This window comes from Sorex fumeus, unplaced genomic scaffold (genome assembly GCF_029834395.1).
Source record: "Sorex fumeus unplaced genomic scaffold, SorFum_2.1 ptg000061l, whole genome shotgun sequence".
Classification (NCBI taxonomy): domain Eukaryota; kingdom Metazoa; phylum Chordata; class Mammalia; order Eulipotyphla; family Soricidae; genus Sorex; species Sorex fumeus.
In genome coordinates this window covers 2,043,486-2,060,802 of record NW_026606118.1, presented here as the reverse complement: position 1 = coordinate 2,060,802, position 17,317 = coordinate 2,043,486, and the positions used below count along the sequence as shown (strand labels likewise).

At 41.5% G+C, this 17,317-nt stretch overlaps 1 protein-coding gene across 6 annotated transcripts in view; it reads left to right on the top strand.

Moving 5' to 3' along the window:
• The window catches only part of QKI (QKI, KH domain containing RNA binding), a 153,661-nt gene that overhangs the window by 107,710 nt on the left and 28,634 nt on the right, over window positions 1-17,317 (top strand). For all 6 annotated transcript variants that reach the window (XR_008794144.1, XM_056126293.1, XM_056126291.1 and 3 more), the window contains exon 4: window positions 3,238-3,381. Coding sequence is in view for 5 of the 6 variants with exons in the window: in XM_056126293.1 (XP_055982268.1) it covers window positions 3,238-3,381 (144 nt within the window). In the remaining variant the exon portion in view is untranslated. The remainder of the gene's footprint in view (window positions 1-3,237; window positions 3,382-17,317) is intronic.

Below are 17,317 nucleotides of genomic sequence, written 5' to 3'. Positions count from 1 at the left end.
GGAAAATGTCTGACATAAAACAGAGTTCTCTGACATTTTCAAATGGTTTCGTTGCCTACCTTTGTGCTCAGGAGGCCTGGGGCCCCTGCCGGTGATGGTAGAGCAGCCTTGTTGGCCAGCTGGACCAGGGATGCGGTGCTGGGGCTTGCCCAGGTGGTGCGGGGGACACCTTGTGATGCTGGGGATGCAGCCAGGCTGGGCCGCACCCAGAGCACGTGCCCTAACCCCTGACTATCCCTGGCCCTACAAGTTGGGCCTTTTAAAAAATCGTGTCAAGTTCAGAATCAGCTGTGAACTTACATCGATTTTACGTTTACATTTTGAATGAACATTTTAAAATCGTATTTACAACTGGGCACAGTTAATGTATGTCGAAGTGTACGGCTAAAGCATCTACATGTTCAAAACATACTACTTGAGACATAGTTTGCTTAAGTATGTAACACTTTAGAATTCCCATCCAGGGGGTTCTGGCATCTGAACTTTCACATCAAGAACACAGGTGGAGACAGAGTCTTGTGCTCACGTGCCTGACTACAAATGTATAATTAAGAGAGGATCAGCAGGGGGTGGGACAATCAGTGTGTTCTGATTCTTCATGTTATAGAATTACTTTGTTGTTCAACAGATGCTGCAATTAAAGCATAATTTTAACTTCATAGGGTAGTGCCTCAGCAAGCTTTTTTTTTAAATCAAAAACCAATCAGACACAAGAACAGTTTCTTGCGTTGAGAAAATTTTACTTCGTTTTTGCATCTCTATATTCAGCAGCTTCAGAAATGTGACGAATGCTGTTTTATTGAAATGTCGTGGTTAGAACTTAGTCCTGGACAGTGATTTTAATTTGCCCTAATGTAATAATGTTGGATATGTAACATTGTATTTTAAGACTGAGTTTTAGATTTAAGAATCTATTGAAAACATGCAATATTGGAGGAATTTTGTTTTATCTGTTGCTTCTTTGACAGTTTTTGGTATTGTTTTCGTAACTTCCTCAGGAATTCTTATTTGGAAAACTTTACTTGAACAAAAAAGGTAGAACCAGTGAAGGAAAAAGTCATAAACTCTTTATTTGCACAACTCTCTTCCAGAATCTAAAATTCTCAAAGGGCAAAATGTGGTGAGACTTCCTCACATGAAATATGTTTAAGATAAAGTAATTGGAAGTTATTTCAAGTATATGAGTAGAGAGTTAGTATCTGTGTCCAGTTTTTGACTCCTTCACTAACTTATGATGCTGTCATAGGGCATTTTCCTTCATTTAGGTATTAAACTCTTAAGTAATAAAGATTTAAGTTCATATCTTTAAATCCTGCCAGTGTGCAATAGCAGTTAGGTTACAGAGCATGGTCTGTCTCTGGAACTTGGCCAAGGAGGTGTGTCCTCGTTCAGTTGTTAGTAAGAACGGCACTGTAGCACTGTCCTCCCATTGTTCATCGATTTGCTTGAGCGGGCACCAGTAACGTCCCACAACAAATTGTGAAACTTGTTGTTACTGTTTTTGGCATGTCGAATACGCCATGGGTAGCTTTCCGGTAGCTTTCCAGGCTCTGCCGTGTGGGCGAGATACTCTCGGTAGCTTGCTGGGCTCTCCGAGGGGACAGAGGAATCGAACCAGGGTCGGCTGTGTGCGAGGCAAACACCCTACCCGCTCCAGCCTGTTTGTAAGGATAGTAACGATTTTTCCCAGTGGGGAAGTGAGGTCTTTGTTCTCAGTAGTAACAGCAGGCAGGCAGTGCTTCGTAAAAGCCTACTTGCTGCGTACCCCCAGTATTGCTTTCATCTGAGAGACTGGCTCATTTAAAAAAGTTTCCTTTTCAAGAATATCATTGATAATTGTATAGAGAGGCCTTATAATCCAGGTGTGACTATTATGTTTGTATGCTACTAGTCTTTTGTTTGCTGTTTAAATAAAGCAGTATTTCATTTTGAATGGTTTCTTGATTGTGGAGATTTGGTTACTCCTTAGGAAAAGTTCAGCTAATATTCCATTCTTCGTCCTCGCCCCCCTTCTACTCACTCCTCTTCCATGTGCTGCTGACTCTGAGTCCCGTTTTCTCGGAGAGCAGCGCAGTGGCATTGGCTCCTTCTACCCTGAGTGCAGCTAAGTCCCTGGCCGTTTTGCCACGCTTTCCAGCTGCTGAGCTGTTTCCTTCTTCTGTATGAGTTTGTACGTTTAAAATTAAAACTCTGTAGCGTCCTGGAAGAATTTTAGGGAGAGAGTTCAAATGCATGGTTACATTAATTTTACCCTCTTTTAAAAGTTTATTTTGAAGTAAGCATTAGGGTTTTTCAAAAAGTTTCACTGGCACTTAAGTTGAATTAAGCTGATACTTGTATCAAAATGTGTTTTACAGCTTCAAAATAAATTTCTTCAGTGAAGCATGATAATTGTGTGACTTCGCAACTGTGTTTAGTTCTTTCATGCAAATAACATTCTCTCCTTTTCCTGGGACAGGAGATAACTTTAGCATGGGTCCAACCTAGTTTGATTCTCAGCACCACATGGTGTTCCCCTGGCATTATCAAGTGGACTGCCCCTCCCCTCCTTTCCAGAAAACTCCCTCGGTCTCTGTCTCTCCCTCTCCCACTCCCTATTGCTCTGAGGTTTCTGCACTGTACCACAGAAAGGGCCCAGACATCCCGGGTACCACAGGACCCCAAGCACAGTGTCCTTGGACCTTGCATTGAACCCCTGGCAAGGTTGGCCCAGAGTCAAGGTGGGGCCCATATGGACTTCCTGAGCACCACTTGGGAGTACCACCCCCAGTGCAAATAAAATACCGCTTTTAATTTGTTCTGTGAGTTTGGGGGGAGGGGGCAATACTTGGTGATTCTCAGTACTCAGGAGTGAGCCCTGCAGTGCCACTTGTATTCACTTAATTTCACACATAAATTTGTGTCTATTTGAGATTTTTGTTCATGTTTCTTCTCAGATACATTTTTTTTTTCTTCTCTGCTTGCCTGTTAGTTTCTAGTCCTTCTGGGGACTCAGCCTGGCACTTCTCCCCCCCCACCCCCTCCGGGAATTAAGGGTGGAGAGCGAGAGAGTGTTCTGATGTTCCGTTATCTTGACCAGAAGCAGAAGTTTCGTATTCTTATGGATGCGTGTGCTCCTCCAAAGGTCATAAAATAATGCAAATGTGGCTTAAGATAATCGGCGAAATGTTAATATAAAATGAATGATGCACTTTCTCTGGGGGAAAAAGTGATGGTTTACGTTGTACATCTTTTCAGGAGGAACAAAATAGAGGCAAACCCAACTGGGAGCATCTCAATGAAGATTTACATGTACTGATCACTGTGGAAGATGCTCAGAACAGAGCAGAGATCAAGCTGAAGAGAGCTGTTGAGGAAGTGAAGAAATTGCTGGTACCTGCAGTAAGTACTGACTTCCAGTTCTGACCCTCGGGCTTCAAGTTCTTTTCAGTTTCATTTCATATTAGTATTTAGTTCATCATTTTATATTAGCTTCAGTTCATCAATGTAAAGGTCTGCTTATTTTTTTAAGGAAATGTTGAGGCAGTAAATCCGATTGGTGGCCCACTTTATCTTACCTTTTGTACCACTTACACAGGTTCATCATCAGGATAATAATGTCTTCCTTTTTCTTTTTCTCTCTTTCTTTCACTTGGGCTGAAAATGTTCTTGTTGTAAGAAATAGAGGGTACATTAATCTGTATAACCAGTGTTTATGTTGAGTGAGCACTGGGAGTTAGGAGCTCGTTGATTGAATTGTTTTGGCTTCCATGGTCTTTCTTGGCATGTTATCTTCCCTTGAAAGGAAAGGTCAATATTTTATAGTGAAATTTCTCCTGATAAAACTTTCTTTTAGAAAAAATAATTTTTTCCAGTGACCCAGGCACCATTCTGAGGTCTCTTGAACACTGAATTCCTTTACTATGTTTTCTAAAGATAATAAAAATATAGTAAAGATGAAAAGGATTGAAGTTTGTATTTAGGGGTCTTCAGTAAGATAAAGTAATTTTATTTTATTTTTATAAAATTGCTCGGAGAGCCTGGCAAGCTACCGAGAGTATTCGATATGCCAGACACAGTAACAACAAAGTCTCCAATGGAGACGTTACTGGGCCCGCTCGAGCAAATCGACGATCAACGGGAGGGCCTTTACCTTTACCTTTTGTTACATTTAATATTTCAACACCAATCCCACCACCATTACTTGTACCCATCACCATATTTTGAATGTCTCCACCCTGATCTCCAAACCCTGCCCCCCGAAAAAGGACCTAAAAATTTATTTTGTATTGCTTATTATGAATAATCCACTAAAAATGATCCAAGGTTGAGTCTTGTGTGATTACACACTCACACACTCACACACTTTCATTGCTTTCTACTTTATACCCCATCAAATGTGGTGTGCACATTTGGTACATCAGTAGTATAGAGTATGAGATGTCTAGAAATTCTGAAATTTTAAATACAGTTGTACAGCTGAGGTTAATTATTTTTATTTTTTTTTTTAAAACTGGATGGTGACTTTGGGGTCTTGAGGCATCTTTATGACTATCATTCTGTGTCGTTCTCTTCTGAGAGATTTATTTGTGAGTTTCTGGATCATGGCCATTAATGAGTTTAGATGGTGCCAGAGGCAGTTTGTGGGTGTGACTGCCAGGCTCCCAGAAACACAGGGAGATGTGCGGAGATCGCCCATTCCAGACTCCATGGGAGTGTGGAGATTTCAGTCATGGGTCCCGCATACCTGGTTTTTTCAGCAGTTTCATTCATGGTTGAGACTCGTCCGAGCCTGTGGAGGTCGGCCAGTAGCATGGAGGCAATTGAATTCTGGAAGTTTTCATCTTTCTCCTGCATCCCCCTCCTGCTGTCTTCTCCTTATTGTTACAGAACTTTCTGTTAAGAAATGATTCTTGAACTTCTATTTATCTTTTCCAATGGAAATTTAAAAATCACGGATTTTTTTTAACATGGAAATTCAGCATATTTTATATTAAATTAAAAATGAATTAATATTCCTGTATTTGGTCTTTTATTTTTTTTTTGAACTTTTATTTTTTTTTTTTTCAAATCTTTTCTTTCTTTCTTTTTTTTTTTTTTTTTTTTTGTTGTTTTTGGAAGGAAAACTTTATTGAATCTCTGTGACTTAAGTTGTTTTTCTAAAATGTAGTTACTAATAACTCTAAGAATAATAATGCATACATGAATATAATTTTTACATTTCATATGGTTTACATAGGAGGAAGTATAAAGAAAACATAATGAAAAATATGTATCACAGAACTGAAAAAGAAGTATATAGATATCAATGAAATCTGGGCTCTGTAGCAAGCAGCATAGTACAGTAAGTTATTGAGAGCAGATCCAAGAGTAAGCCCTGAATAACAGTGGATGTGGTCTCAAACAAAACCAAATAAAACAGTCCAATAAGGTTATTAATAAATTGTTCCACATATACAATATGAAGAGTCTATTCTATTTTACAAAAAAAAGCTAGCCAAAGAATGTAATAGAAGGTGATTTTTTTTTTTTTCCCCCTTTATTTTATTTTATTTTTTTAAAGTTGTAGATTTACAATTTTTTGTGCTTTGGTTTCAATTATACAATGATCAGATACCCATCCCTCCACCAGTGCCCATTTTCCACCACCATGGATAATATCCCTCCCACCCCCATCCCCCCATCCCCCCTGTCTCTGTGGCAGGTCAATCCCCTGTGTTCTCTCTCTCCTTTTGGGTGTTGTGGTCTGCAAAAGAGGCATTGAGTGGCAAACATGTTCAGTCCATAGTCTACTTTCGACATGCATCTCCCCTCCTGGGAGGATCCTCCAAACATCCTTTATTTGGTGCTCCCTTCTCTATCTGAATAGCCCTTTCCTCTAGGATACCCGGCTGGCCTCTAAGTTATGGAGTAATCCTCCTGGTGCTGATCTCAGCTATTCTTGGGTATTAATCTCATACTTTGTTACTTTATATCCCCCAGATGAATGCAATCTTTCTATGTCTATCCCTCTCTTTCTGACTCATTTCGCTTAGCATGATACTTTCCATATTGTACCACTTGTATGTAAATTTCATGACTTCATCTTTTCTAAGAGCTACATAGTACTCCATTGTGTAGATGTACTTTTTTTTAATAGTGAGGCACCATGAGGTACAGTTGTAGACTTACACATTTTTGTGCTTGGGTTTCGATTATACAATGATCAAACACCCATCCCTCCACCAGTGCGCATTTCCCACCACAACGGATCCCAGCATCCCCTCCCCCCTCCAGCCCCTATCCCACCCTGCCTCTGTGGCAGGGCATTTCCCTCTCTCTCCTTTTGAGTGCCATGGTCGGCAAAAGAGGCATTGAGTGGCAATCATGCTTGGTCGACAGTCTACCCTCAGCATGCTCTCCCATCGTGGGCGGATCCACCTATTTGGTGTTCCCTTCTCTTTCTGAGCTCCCCCTTCCCCTAACATGAAAATCACTGATTTTCTAAGTCACTATTAAACTTTAGTCTTGGGGGCTGAGGGTGGGTCAGACCTGGCAGTGCTCAGGGGCTCTTCCTGGGTCTGTCCTCAAACATTGCTCATAAGCAGCGCATTGGAAGGCAGGAGAGACGAGTGCTTTCTCCCGTACCTTCTCTCCAGCCCTTAATTTTTTTTAAAGTTACTATGTGGCAGTTCTTTTTAGTGGTGGGGGGCATATTGGGCCACACCCTCTGTATTCAGGGTTCACTGTGGTAGCCTGCAACTTTCTCTCCAGCACAGTGCTTGATAGTTCTTCTACGGAATGCTAACACATAGTCCAGAGTTAAACTAAACTCTGTATTTGTACAGTTTAAATCATACCATATTTTTCCTTAATAGGTAGGCGGTATTGGGAAGTTATGTAAGAAAGTGTGTATTCCCAAACATACTGGATTTGCAAATTCCATGATCAGAAAATATTTTCTAATCAGAAATCAGACATTTAACTGAAAGATTTTCCTGGTCAGAATCTGACCATCAAATGAGAAATTAATATTAAGGCAGATTGCTGTGTTCAGATGAAATGCTCAGCTCATATAGTAAAAGTAATAATTACACTAGCAAGAATGAGTACGTGCGTTCACCTCACATAAAATAGACCAATGTCTCATAGTTAAAGCTTACTGAGCTATTAGGTTATTCTAAGCATTTTGAAAGCTATTTTAATTCTGAAAGGTAATAAATTTTGCTTTATCTCTTTCCTCGGTTACAAAATGAGAGTTGGAGAAAAAAAAATTTAAATCCTTGTAGCAACCGTTTTGGTTTTTCTTCCCTTCCCCTTTGGAATTTTGTGCTGCGCCTACCAGTGCTCAGGGATCACTCTTAGAGATACTCTGAGCACTGCATGTCGTGCAAGCAAGATAAGTTTTAACCCATGTGCTATCTGTCCGCTTCCACATTTTGGTTTTAAGATTCTTTTGGAATGTTAAAAGCTGGGAATAGATAAAAAGTGAGGAAAGCTTTTAAAAAAATTATATTTATAATTATATGTCTCATGTTTATTATATCTATGTAAGAGTACATGTATCTATGCATACTTACATAACACACATACATATGCAAAGCTTAGGTCATGCCTCATATTTGCTTGCTCAGAGGCTGCCTGGTTCTGTGCTCAGGGTTCACACCCAATAGTGCTCTCAGTATCGTGTGGTGTGAGGGGCGGTTTAAAATTTACAGGAAACCTCGTGATAGTGTGTAGGTCCTGTAGAATCCTTTTACTATTAATTGCTTCATGTGAAGCAATAAAACTTTCTTAGCTATTCTAAGTAGAATAAAATTCTTGAAAATGTTGTGTTCTATAAGACACTTTAGCCTTGAAACAATTGTATATTCCCATTCAAGTAGATACATTAATTGTGTAACTTGTTTGTTGCATCAGGGAATGTATTTTAATTGCATTGCACAGTTCTGATTATTGTACCATGGTAAACAAAGGTGTTGGACCAACCTTGAAACAGTTTAGGGTTTTACTTAAATGGTTAGGAGACAGAATGCAGAATATATGAAAACTGATTTCTGGATTTGAATCTCCTCCTTGACTTTTTATTGTTTTCATTTCTTCATCTGGGCTGGAGCGATAGCACAGCGGTAGGGCGTTTGCCTTGCACGCAGCCAACATGGCCGACCCGGGTTCGATTCCTCCGCCCCTCTCGGAGAGCCCGGCAAACTACCGAGAGTATCTCGCCCGCACGGCAGAGCCTGGCAAGCTCCCTGTGACGTACTCGAAATGCCAGACACAGTAACAACAAAAGTCTCCAATGGAGACGTTACTGGGCCCGCTCGAGCAAATCGATGATCAATGGGAGGGCCTTTACTTTACTTTATTATTTCTTCATCCATAAGATTAAAATACTGTTGGGCCAGATAACAGGTGGAGCACTTGTCTGGCATGTCTCCATCCCTGCCGTGATTCCGTCTCTGGTACCAGACGTGGTCCTCAGACATTCCCAGGAGTCATCCTGGAGCACAGAGCCAGGAGTAGGCCGTGAGCACCGCCAGGAGTGGCCCCCAAACCGTATAACTAACTAAATAAAAGTAGAGCATTGTTAAACTTCCGTAACATCATGAGCCTTGTAGTTGAGCTGATACATGGAGAGTGCTCACGTGTTAGTTTGCGGTGTTTTTTGACATTGTCTGAGTGATGCTGTTTTAGAATTTAAGTTTGTGTTGTTCTGATTCTGAAGTGAATACTTTGAAGGAAATAAAAGTTCCTCCACAACTTATTAAACAACAATTTAATCAAATTGGTTGGGTCCTTATAAAAAATTCCGTAATCAGTTCATTAGTTTATCATTGCTTAAATATTTTGAAGTAGTTTTGAATTCAAAGTATTGGCTCATTTTGATCTTGTGGAAGAATTCACTTACAGGACTGGAGAGGGTAGCCCAGAGGACAGGGGTAATGATTTGGAGGATCTCGGTTCAGTCCCCCAATATTTCCGTGACCTCTAGCCACCCTTGTTGTGTGGCCTGGTGGCCTCTGAAACCTTAAGTACCATTGTAGCCCGGGCCTAGCATCGAGCCTGCTTTGTTGGCCAAGTATCCATACCTTGATCAGTATCCAGGCCTCCCTAATGATGATGTTTTTTTTAACTACGATATTTTTAATAAAAAACCACATACTAGCATGTTTGGCTAAGTCGGGTTTGGGTTTGTATGAATTCATAATGGGAATGACTAGAGACCAGCTGTTATTTTGAAATGTAGTATGTTAAGTACCCTCACACCCAGTTGTGAATGGCAGAGAAGGATTGCTGCTGAAATCCAGTGGATCTGCCTAAGGGCTGTCAGACTCCCTGCAGGGCCCAAAGCAAAGTTCTTAACAAAATCTATTTTGTCCAACCTTGGACTGACCTTCCTGTGAGCTGCCAGTGGAGAGTTTTAATTTGCTTTTGTACTACCTGGAAATTATTTGAAATGTTTGTGGGCTTTTTGTTTTGTTTCGTTTGTTGGCCTCAAATTTATCTCGAAAATAATAATACTCAGCATTTTGTTCTGTTGCCCATTTCAGTCACAGATGCTTACTTAACCACACGAGTTAACAGAAATTACAGGTCTTTAGAATTCGGACTTTTCATTTGTGCTGCTCTGGTATTTTGCTGTGCAGTCGGGCATTTCCCACTATTACGCTGTCTAGAAGAATACTGGGTTCGACCAGCTTTTCTTCTTGCGTCTTTTTGCCCTCTTTTCCTCCATTCAAACCGCAGTCATCTCAGATCCTCCCAGTTGGTGTTCCTGCTTCTTGCCTTGGACTTGGACAAGTTCATCCGTGTATCACAGTCCGTCGGTCCTTTCCCTGTTGTGACCCTCTCGGGGTTCCTGTTTGCGCGGGCGGACTTTGATCACAGGCCCTACAGGTTCCCAGATTCTTTGCTCTGGCTTCCTTTCGGGGGAAGTGTTTTCGCTTCCTCAGAACCCTCCACGCCACATCCATAAGTATGCATCCTCGTAGCCCTCAAGGTCGTTATGTGGCTTTGGGGCCTTGTACATCGATTCTAGAAATGCTGGTTGCACAATGTACTGGAATAAGGAGAACCGAGAAGAAATAAAGGTTGCCTCCCCAGAATTCGCCTTCTGATTAAGGATACTGAGCATATGCAAAAACAAGTAGAGAATATTGGTGGTAGAGTCCCGTGAAGAAAATAAGAGTTAGGGTGATGTAGCAGTATAGAGCAAGAGGTAGATTGGCAGGATGAAAGTGGAAGAAAGAAGATGATTCCCCTCCCCCTTCCGGGGGGGGGGGGAGAAACAAAGCAAAACTGTGAATGGGCCCAGGATGAGCACCCAGGGTGTGCGGGAGATGACACTCTGAGCCCGTGATCCTCTGCGGCATCCCTGCTCTTCCCCAGCCCAGGACTTTTACCGTCATGCAGTGTTAAGCCCACTGCCGCGGGCACACCCACCCCCCTCCGAGAAAAGGGTGCGAAAGGAGAAGGTTTTCCACCTCAGGTCTTCCTGCTTAGGGATACCCCTGGCCCGGCGCCCCTCCCCGTCCCTTCTTTTCTGCTGAATGTGGCCAGTCTAGTCTGCAGTCTTCTGCTTTCAGTCTTGGTTGCCCAAGATCAAGAACACGTGTCGTTTGTGGGACGCACATTTCTGCCCCTTATCTCTCCCCAGGGGACAAGGGGGTAGAGTTGTGGGTTACGGAAAGGCCTTACGGGCGAGGTTGATGACTAAAATGCAGAGACCCAAGGAGCCTCTGAAGAGAGAACAGAAAGTTAGGCGACCTGTGGTAGCAGATTCCAGATCTCTGTGGCAAGGGCACCTATTCAGTCTCAGGTGCAGCTACCTGAGGAATTGGAGAACAGTGTAACATCATCTGTGTTTTAAAGGGTCTGGATTTTCAGTAGGGAATAGACCGGAGCTGGTGGTAGTGTGGGGGGTGGGTGGGTAGCAGGGTCTCTTGGATAGCAGTGTGTAGAATGGTGGATTTGTTGCCTGATTAATATTCTGTTATTAATGTAATACTTTGTTTTCAGTTTTGTAACTGCTGGTTTTTTAAGGTTAATAAACCTGAGTGAATTGTGTACCTACATCCCTTGTGATATGGTTCTAATTTTGATTATTTGCGTAATAGTGGGCATAATCAAATATTTAGTAAGTGATTTCAAGTTACTTAAACTGGTTTAAAGTAGCCTTGTTTAAAAAAAAGTTCTTCCATATTCCCAATAAGCATATGTTGAGAAACACTTTGACATTATTGAAGCATTTTCTATTATATTCACCCCAAAACAGTGTTCTAGCTTCCCACAAAAGTGATGTTTCAAAATGATCCCACTCTATCTCCGTGAGAGTGGTGTTTTCTTATAGAACATGTTTACCTGGACAACATGCCATTCTGCTTTGCATTCTTTGCTTCAAACGCGTCTTTGATTTTAATAATGAGGTTTTTATTAATCTCCTCTGTTTCTTAAAAAGTAAACCGTGCACAGCCAGGCATGGGTTATTTCTCTTATAATAGTGGTGGCTTTTTTAATCTGATGCATCTAACTATGTCAATCGTAAAACAACCAGTCCACTTGTTTGTATTCCGTTTACAAGAACCCGAGGTTTATCTTTTCTCAGGTTCCTCAGCTTTCAACATACTGTCTGATCACAGGGTGACATTTTGGGAAACGTCCAGTTACACTCACTGACAGGAAAGAACCAAGGACACTGGCCTGATTTTGCTCATCTTTTGGACATAGGTCCTTCGTGGCAGAAACCAGTTACCTCTGTGTTTTCCCTATAAATCTCTATAAATGGCAAGAGTTTTACAGTACTAGGATGCAGTAGCCAGAAATGAGCAAAACATTTTTTTCTTTAATAGTTAATATGTGCAAATATTTACACTGACTGGTAGTGGAATTTTACTCTGAGAAGGCTCAGATTTTAAGGCGACAGGGGGAAGAAATGATACATAGTATCAGGAATTTTACACCCTATATGAAAAATGTATTAACTCGGAATTATTAGGGTGGGTGATTTCTGGCTTTATGTAGTCATGTTAGTTGAGTAGAACACAGCAATTTTCATTATTATATAATTTTTATCATGTTTATGTATTTTTCATTTTAGTGCATTATGGTCATTTCAGTACTTGTCAGTATTGTTTTTGTGGCATATTTAAGAGGTTGTTTTAATCATTTTGCTAGTAGTTTTTAGTGCAAAGTGGAATAAACTGCGTTTTTGCAAATTCGTTTAATTAAACATCTGTGTTTTTACTAATGTGCTAATTTAGTGTAGCCCTTAAGATAAATTATATTTTATAATGGGACAAATGTTATTTTTCGGTTATATATAACGTGATATTTTGTGATCTGATTTAGCACTGGAGCGCTGTCCTCCCGTTGTTCATCGATTTGCTTGAGCAGGCACCAGTAACATCTCCATTGCGAGACTTGTTACTGTTTTTGGCATCGAATATGTCATGGGTAGTTTGCCAGGCTTTGCCATGCGGGCGGGATACTCTTGGTAGCTTGCCGGGCTCTCTGACAGAGAGGACGGAGGAATTGAACCTGAGTCGGCCGCCTGCAAGGCAAACGACCTACCCACTGTGCTATCGCTCCAGCTGTGATCTGATTTACTACTTTCAAATACAGTACAAAGTGGGTATGTGACACCTTTGTCCTGGGTCCATCTAATGTCTAGAATAAGACCTAAGAATATTGCTGATGTTTATAAAACATCAAGAAAAACTCCTTTGAGGCACTATGGTTTGCAGTATTGGTGATGCTATAGGTTTCGTGTATGCAGTTCCAAACACTACAGCCTACACCATATTGTTCAGTCTCCACCACTATTGGCCCAGGGTCAGTCAGTTAAGTTCAGTTTTGTGGACCAGAACCAGAGAGTTGGTACATTGACAAAGTATATCTTAAATTAATTAATTATCAACTTTATTAATGTGAATTGGAGTACAGCAGGCTTCAAGGCACATATCTTGACTTTGTTTCTTGTAATAGAAAACTTTCTACATGAGACATTTTGGTATTTGTTATCCGTTCCCATCATACTTCTCACACTTTCATGAGCCCCCAAAACTAACCTGTATTTTAAATTTTCATGATTGAAAATTCTTCTTAGCTTTAGCATTTATCTGTTGTGTTTCTAACAGAATTCTGTAAACGAGAAAGAGTATTTCTGTAAAATAGAAAGAATTTTTTTCCATTCCTTTCTGGACATAAGAGATAAAACACATTGAACTATTGCCGTGAGTTTTGATCACTTTGCATACATATAAAACCCCACGATAATCAAGATTTCCATCGCTGCAAAAGGCCTTCTGCCCCTTCCCTGTTGATGAGCACCTTCGGTTTCTCTTTGTTTCTCATCTAGTCTCAGAACTTCCCTCGCCAGTCTTAGTAATGTACGGTTGATAAATATAGATACGTAGGATTTACTGGATGTGTAGAACACTGGTACACGTAGACGTTGTAGACTGCAGCGTGTTTCCATCCCTTTGTTGTCCCGGCAGTGTGTGTCAGTGCTCTCAGCATTCTTCCTCTGTGCTCCACAGGCTGCTCGTTGGAGTTGCCACCTTGTACCTTAGTTCCATAGAACTTACCCACGACTAAACTTAGTACCCTTTGACCAATAATTCCCTATTTCCGCACCCTCCGAGTGCCTGGAAGCACCCTTTAATTGTTTAAAATTAGTTTTGCCTTTCCTGAGTTTCATAGATGTCATATTTTTGTTCCAGTCTCCTTTTTGGTTTTTGATTTAAGGCTGCATGCAGTTGTGTCCTTGAATAGCTCTCGTGGATGATTTGCATTCACTGAGTAACTCAGCAACGGTTTGTCATTTTACCTTTTGTAGCTTGGAGAGATATATATATTATTTCTTCCCCCCCCCCCCCCCCCCCCCCCATTGATCTGAGGACAGATGATGCCAGGCACCTTTGCATGTACTCCTCCACAATTTATCCTTTTAATCTAGTGTATCAGTTTAAATCTTTCTATTTTATATTATTACTATTGACCGATAGCACAGCAGGTAGGGCGTTTGCCTTACAAGCGCCAACATGGCCGACCCGAGTTCGATTCCTCCGCCCCTCTCGGAGAGCCCGGCAAGCTACCGAGAGTATTCGATATGCCAGACACAGTAACAACAAAGTCTCCAATGGAGACGTTACTGGGCCCGCTCGAGCAAAATTGTGAAATTATCATTTTATGTTTTGGAAATACTTTTTTTGCCTTTTGTGTGCCACACCCAGCGATGCTCAGGGGTCAGTCCTGGCTCTGCACTCAGCAGTTACTCCTAGCGGTGCTCAGGGGACCATATGGGATACCAGGGATCGAACCCGGGTTGGGCGCGTGCAAGCAAACGTCCTACCCGCTGTGCTATTGCTCCAGCCCCCTGGAAATAAATTTTTAATAGCAGGTACCATCATCGGTGATTTGCCTTTTTTGACTTCTGTTTTTATGGGAGGGCTCTCCGTTGCTAATTCAGTTTTGTTTGTAAATATAGTAATTTCAAGATCTTTGTTTTTCTTGTACTTTTAAGAAAATTTTTTTGTGTTTATTTTTGATAGAGAGTTCTTCCTATTAATGAATGTGTTCTTCATATTCTAGAAATTTTTTCACATGCAAGAAAATTGCTGCACCACTAAGCTATGCCCAGCCCTCTTATCAATTCAAAATTTGATTCTTGTCCAATTTCCAATACTCGGAACCTTTCAATTTTTGTTTTCAATTGTGGTTTCCAATTTGATTATGTTCTGCTCAAAGAATATATTGTATAAGGTTTCAGTCCTTTTGAATCTAATTCAGAATTGATAAATCAAATATAATTATATTATGTTCATTCTGCAGACGGCTTTGCTATCACCTGTATATTTAAAGCACACATGTTCAGCATGTTCTGCAGTTGTTGGCTGTGTACACATACATGTAATTAGTTAGGTGAAGGTGGTTGAATGTTTAGATCTTTAACAATAATCCCCTCTATTTTGTATAATGCCTTCCCTCATTTTAATTTTGAAACTTTGATTCTTCCCCTTGCAGAATGGCAGTTACTTTCTGCAGCACATTTTTATTTTATTTTATTTTATTTTTGCTTTTTGGGTCACACCCGGCAATGCACAGGGGTTACTCCTGGCTCTGCACTCAGAAATTACTCTTCCTGGTGGTGCTCAGGGGACCACATGGGATGCTGGGAATCGAACTCAGGTCGGCCACGTGCCAGGCAAGTGCCCTCCCCGCTGTGCTATCAGTCAGCCCCACTGCAGCACATTTTTAAAGAGAGAGAGCCAAGTAGTACTAGAGACAAGTGAAAGTGTGATAAAATGCCGCAGGGGTCCCAGGCGCCATCCCAATGGAGTGAGCGCTCAGGGGCTGCACAGAAGCCCATGGGACTTTGCTGCAACTTCAAGATGCAACATGGATGGGATGGAGCATCTCAGAAAGTGGGGGCTGTGTATTTCGGGGTGCTAAAAGTCGTAACATCACCTTTAGGAGAACGAAAATCGTGGTCGAGGACAGCCACGGAAACTCAGCTTTCGTTGCTTTTCTTTCCTTGTAACACGGGTCTTTGTGGACTTTGTAAGGTCCTAGTGGTTGTGTAGGTAGGTCAGAGTGCAAGATACAAATGGACTCCTTTCTGCTTTTTCAAACGTGCCACAGCTTTGAGGTTCTTTATTCCGCTGTATGCATCCAAAGGAAGGCAGTTCCTTTCTCCACCTCGGCAGTTGCCCTCGCTGGCTGGTGTGTGATCTCCTCAGTAGAAGCTCTTCCGCAGCACCCGTAAGCGCAAGATGCACGGAACCATCCGCTACGGTCGCTGAAAAATAGCACCAGGTGGGAAAGCAGGACCGTGCGTTCACTGTGCCAGGTCTCTGATCTGGCCCCTCTTCCAGCTCTCAGTCCTCCTCCTCCTCATTAGCCACAGGCCTCCTCTCCTCGGGAAGAGCGCCGGCATTGTGGGGGGCACGGTGCGAGGGAAGCTGTGCTGCTCTGTGCGGAGAGGGAAGCAGACGTCGAGGGCGGGGGAGGCCCCAGATCTCTGGCGCTGAGTTTCCTCCTTTCAGCATGATCAGAGGTGAAATGTTTTTGTTCGGGAGGTTGAAGACCGGACTGAAATGGTCACCTGAGAAGCACTAGCTTATGGTAAGGAACTTAAGTGACTGCGAGAAGCTGGCTGTGGCCCAAAGTCCAGTAAGTTAAAGAAATGATTTTTCTACACCAGATGCTACTGTGACAGTCCCTGACATTGAGAAACTGAGACTTTCTTACTCTGTGGTGCATATAATCGTATCCTTTTTGCTTTTCCCATTATTTTCTCCCTAACTTCTAGTCATTTGGAAACTTTAATAGGAATCAACTTTGGAACTAAAACGGTTCTTTTTACAAAAGCTTTTATGTACGCAGAAGTATATTATATATTTATAGATGTAAAATTTGAGAAAGTAATTGAACTGATAGGTCTGACGAATTTCCCACTGAGGTTTTTGAAACTTTAAAAACCTCCCACTGAGGTTTTTGGAGCGAACTGGGTTACAGTTATTTTAAGAATATTGTGAAAATCCAAAATCTGTATTAAAATGCATGTGATTTTAATTACTTTGAAAAAATGCATATCAGTATCATAAAAATGGTGAGATGGTTGTACACAGATGAGTACAAACTTTTTAAATGTTTGGGTGGTATGCAGATGTTAAACTTTATAATGCCATGCACTTATAATTTATAAATGATTGATTGCTATCTCAGTTAAAAAAGTTTTGGGGAGTGTTTGCTTGCTTTTCCTGTTTCCCAAGCATTGTCTGCTTTCTAATACCATATGCATCCAAGCCTTTCATAATAAATGTATATTTAGTACACCTTGAAAATAATGAGAGATAGTGCAGTGGGTAAGGAAGGCACTTGATTGGAAGCAGCCAGCTGGGTTCCATCCCAGTACCATTAGGAATGATCCCTGGGCATGGAACCAGGAGTAAACCTTAAAAACAGCGGGGTGTAGCCCCAAGCCCCCAAACTGAATGAATGAATGAGTGAATGAAGAGCTAAAGAGCGGGCGAGACTTCACTTGAAATATGTTTTGCCAGCATGAATTGGAAACTGGTACTGTTGGTCTCCTTTCCACTTTTTGGGGGGAAGGAGGCAGGATGAGAAGCGAGATCTGTGAAAAGCCCTCCGTCGTCATGCACTTGCTCCCTGAGAGCTGTAATGGGAGAGAGCGTCTTTCTCGTGTACAGGAAGGTGTTGCTACTGTTTTCCGCCATGCACAACCATTTTAATCTGAATGGGAAATCTGTCTAGGGACCCAGAGTACAGTAATTAGCAGTCTCTTCAGAGTGTCAGAGCAGAATTACCATTGTAATGGTTTAGCTGCAGGATAAAA